The 4935-nt window shown below is 36.5% G+C and overlaps 1 protein-coding gene across 1 annotated transcript in view; it reads left to right on the top strand.

Annotated features, from left to right (window-relative positions):
- Positions 1–2016: 2016 nt before the first annotated feature.
- LOC100181448 (polypeptide N-acetylgalactosaminyltransferase 4) overlaps positions 2017–4935 on the top strand; it is a gene marked incomplete in the record, with an annotated part of 5924 nt that continues 3005 nt past the window's right edge. Inside the window, 5 exon segments of the mRNA XM_002124561.5 lie at positions 2017–2299; positions 2678–2898; positions 3317–3489; positions 3655–3774; positions 4263–4398. Of these exon segments, the coding sequence (XP_002124597.3) occupies positions 2102–2299; positions 2678–2898; positions 3317–3489; positions 3655–3774; positions 4263–4398 (848 nt within the window).

The raw sequence follows: 4935 nt of genomic DNA, 5'->3' as shown, positions 1-4935 counted from the left end.
CTATATACTCCGTAAACATTCTTTCATTTAACTGTTGATCACGTAAAGGCAGGTGCACTATCGTATTACGGAAACTATTTAATATTTGATTACTACAGTTACATTTTGACAGGAAACGAGTTGTTGGGTTACTTATCCATGCCAAAAATAGCAATGCTTTGGTTGGTTGAATAATTTCGAGAAGTTTGTTGTTGCTTTGTAGATTTGACTGTCGTTAGAAACAAAGCTTAATTCTTAGTTAGTCTTATTATTTTTAATGTTAGTCTTATATAAACATTTTCAGATTTCGAACAATAAAATTTTCGTAGGGGGTACGTAGATTAATCAAACAACAGTGGTCAAAATAAACATGATATGTATACGGGAAAATTACGCTTTCGGGCTAAAAAAATCCATAGAGGCTTCGACTGAAGGTTCGTCATATACACCTGTTACTAAACTGTTTGAATTAAAATTATATACATGAGCTATACGGAAGATATGTCGGTGGTTGTGATGTGAATTTGAACTGCATTATCCCACGGTTTACGTATGGGTATTGAAGGGCGCGACACGATCATCAATGCGAACGGAAATTGCAATTCGTCATTGCCAACGATAATATTGTACTGTGTGGAATTTAGACTGTACAGTTAGAGTTACCAGGATTTCCCTTGTACCATGTATATACGAAAAACAGTAAAACACCATAAGCGAACCTTTTACAAACTCTATTAAATTCTGCGTAGAAATTCGTTTACAGCAAAACATGTTTATAATATTGATTATAGATTGTCAAGAACTCAAGTTTCCGATACAATTATCAAAGTGAACGGGTAGACATGGTGTTTATGTAACCATTCGAAATAACAACGCAGTAAATGTCCTTCTAAAAGAGCAGTTAGATGAAATGACATTCGCTATATGAAGCATGATCCGATATATCACTTATTAAAGAATTTAAATTCAATACCGATGAATCCCGTCTAGCGTAGCCCTAGAAATAGCACCCAACTGCCTTTTTCTTACCAATACCTCGAGGGCAGTAGATCGCCGATTCACAATCATTCGGATTGAACGTGCCGCGCGTTTCCTTCGTGCGTTGCCTTCATTAATTTTGTTCTCTCCTCTTGCAAACAATGCAAGTACAGCATGGTTTTAGAACAGTGTTTGTCAGAAAACAGTTCTAAGAAGTGGGCTATGGAGGTTTGCGTTGGTTTATGAAGCAAAAGAAGTTGTGAATATATATTATGTCCATCGAACTAGTTTAGCCTCGCGTTATGTCAGTGCGTAAATTTTCTTTATAGAATTTTGTTGCGTTAATTATTTCAGTTAATTTTGTTGTCTGATTGCTTTGAAATGTACAGTAGGGTGAGGGAAGATGGGACACCTTTTAACTCTATTTCCTCGTCCCATTTAGTAATAAACAAAGAACATTCAAGGAATTACAAAACTATATCATCACGAGTCACAACTCCTACAGACAGTTGTTAATTGTTTAAAACACGATCAGGATATTAAATGCTAAAGGCGTCCTATCTTCCCCCACCCTACTATACGTTTGTATCTTAAGCTAATTGCGAGTCATATCTTAATAATAATTCTTTTATAAGAGATGTTAAAATGCGTATGTGGCGAGCGCGGATATTTGGTTTCGGTTGATCTAGATTGTAAGCCCGGAGAAAGTATAACATCTGAAATTTCAGTTATAAGGGAGAGGTTTGTTTTTCAGTGGAACGCCTTATTCAGAACGGATCATTATAGTCTCGGTTTATATATAGTAGAGTGGGGGAAGACGGGACACCTTTAGCACATAATATCTAAATATTCTGATTATGTTTCAAACAATTAATAATTCGGTCTATAGAAGTCGCGAGAACACGGTTTTATAGATGGAATGTTCTTTGTTTACTACCAAATGAGACGAGGAGTCGTGAGGACACCATTTTATAACTATTTGAAAGTTCTTTGTTTATTACAAAATGGGACGAGAAAATGAAAAAGTGTCCCATATTTCTCCACCCTACTATAACTAATAACTCCCTTTTTTCTGCAGTTGATTATAGGTACATGGTGATCATGAGGAGTTAAGTAACAGTTTTAAAACACTGGAACACACATCATGTCGCGGAGAAATATTAAGAACTGCCGTTTGCGGTTCTGTGTTATTTTGGTTTCTATACCGTCGCTGCTTATACTACTGTACAACTGGGGAGATGAGCTACAAAGTAGAAGTGGTTTACAAGATATAATACAATATGATAAAAACTCAGTTGCGGAAATCTTACCATTGAAGACAGAGCGGACAACATCGGCAACTGTAAGTAATCTTACTTGATAAATGATAATTAGTTATAATTATTATGAGTTGCGGATATTGAGAACAAAAAGTCTCACACGCTATTTAATCTCAGGGTTACGCACCATTTATACTTACATAGTAATACATGTTTATAGTAGGGGAGGGGGAAAATGGGACAGCTTTTTTTTCTATTTCTCGACCCATTTGGTAGTAAACAAACAACATTCAAAGAATTTTGAATCCGTGCCCTCACGACTTTCATAGACCGTTGTTAATTGTTTAAAACACGATCAGGATATTTGTATATTATGTGCTAAAGGTATCCCGTCTTCTCTCACCCTAACTATATTAGTTACGCACTGATCCTATGTTTACTACGAATCATCTTATACACAGTACATTCCGACCAAACCATTCGACCATTCCGCACCTGCCCTACCCCGACCCCCGAACCGACAGCTTGGTATTGGGGAACGTGGAGATCCCGTCGTACTTGGCAACCTTACTGATGATGAAGAAGCCAGACAGGCTGAGTTATGGGAATTATATGGCGTAAATCAATTTCTTAGCGAGAAAATCTCACTACATAGAGGCCTTAAGGAGTTTCGACACCCGTTGTAAGTGAATGCGTTTTAAAATCACAGACTGTTGGTAACTATGAAATTTAATTGTAAAAGAGTTACGGTTTTGTAAATTCCAAACCATTTATCGCTACGGGTTGTAATTTCAGTGGTATACGTCAACACAAAAGTTATAAAATATTAATCATATATATAGTGGGGTGGGGGGAGATGGGACACCTTTAGCACAAAATATATAAATATCCTGATCGTGTTTTAAACAATTAACAACGGTCTATGAAAGTCGCGAGGACAAGGTTTTATAATTCTTTGAATGTTTTTTGTTTACTACCAAAATGTACGAGAAAATAGAATGAAAAGGTGTCCCATCTTCCCCCATCCTACTATACCATTGAGAAATGCGTCCATGCGCCTAAATGGCGCCTATATATATATAAAAATTGCTGCATTGCAGATGCATTGAAAGGCCGCCGTTTAATTACACACAACTTCCAAACGCATCAGTTATCATTGTGTTTTATAACGAAGGATGGTCAACATTGTTAAGAACTATCTATAGTGTGCTACATAACACACCAGATATTTTGTTGACAGAAATTATTCTGGTGGATGACGGCAGCTCAATACGTAAGCAACTTTGCCATACAACCTATATGCGTTATAGGGCTGGCATTTACACTAAATAAAACACAACCTAATTATCAATTCCATGTACTAACATTAAGTGCAAATATGGCTCAGTGCTTGAATGGCTGTAATGTACGTATATCACTGTGTATTTACAATGTTCAGAAAACCTGGGCAAACAACTTCACGATTACGTCATAAAACTGCCGAAGATCAAATTAATTCGAACTGCAAGGAGAGAAGGCCTAATGAGAGCTCGACTCCTTGGACTTGCTCAAGCAGTAGGCAAGTACATATTAGTTAAAACGTGGATTTTAAATTATTTTCGATTGTGTGTAACAGCTATCCCGCTTTGCAACACTGCGGTACTGTCTTTATTGATTTTCCTAAAAAATCAATACTAACTGACTTACTGCGACCGTGCTGATTAAAAGCACTTTTGCTGGATATAAGAAAGAAAACCGCAATATTTACCCACCGTAATAGGCCGGTGAGTACTTCCTGTTTCAATAATCTATAATTTCTTTTGCCAACACGTTTTCACAGGGAGTATATACAACCCTGCAGTCATTCCTTAATTATTGATGATGTCTAAAATCTTGTCTAATAATAGCTTTCGCACTGGTGCCTTATACATTCAATAACAATTAACGTGTCCAGTACAATGTAAACCATAATTACTGCTGCTGTTAAGAGGTAGATACGGATTATCTTTACTGTCATATCATATGCTGTCACTTATTTTAATTTATCTGATGATGTATGCGTTTTAGGAGAGGTGATTGCGTTTGTTGATTGTCATTGTGAAGTAACACACGGCTGGTTGGAGCCTTTACTGGAAGCCATATCTTTGGACAAAACAGTTGTTGCCATTCCAGTTACTGATGATATTGATTCAAAAACATTCCAGTAAGTTCATTTTATGATTTTGCTAAGTAAGATCAAAGCTTATGGTCATGTCAGAAAATCTCTTGGGATTCGGGCGCCACGATGGCAAATAAATAAACGATTCTCGACTCTATTATTAAATAATATTTAAAGCGTCTGAGATGTATTACGACGTCCACTATATTAGTGTTGGGTAAAGTGGGACATGTTGCCACACTCTTTTTACGTTCCATTCGGCTCTAAACAGTAAATATTTACAGTTACATAACTGCAGCCCCGAGTCTCTATAAAAACTATGTAAAATACGGTTAGGACACTTACTATAGAATTTGCATGCTAACAGTATAGCTTCTTACCCTTAGTACCGTATAGCATTTGGTGCCAAATGTTTCAACATTTGTGGACGTAAATGTTCATGGATAAAATTCTTAGCTTAAAGTTTCTCCTACTCAGTGGGCTGAAATCGATGGTCTAAAACTCCAAATTGAAAATTCTAAATTGTCAACCATACAAATTGCGATCGTGGTAACTGGTAAGAAAACATACTCAACATAGGGT

The sequence above is a fragment of the Ciona intestinalis genome, unplaced genomic scaffold (genome assembly GCF_000224145.3).
Source record: "Ciona intestinalis unplaced genomic scaffold, KH HT000017.2, whole genome shotgun sequence".
NCBI classification, from domain to species: domain Eukaryota; kingdom Metazoa; phylum Chordata; class Ascidiacea; order Phlebobranchia; family Cionidae; genus Ciona; species Ciona intestinalis.
Note: the sequence above shows the minus strand (reverse complement) of the source record. Positions and strands in the feature narration are given on the sequence as shown.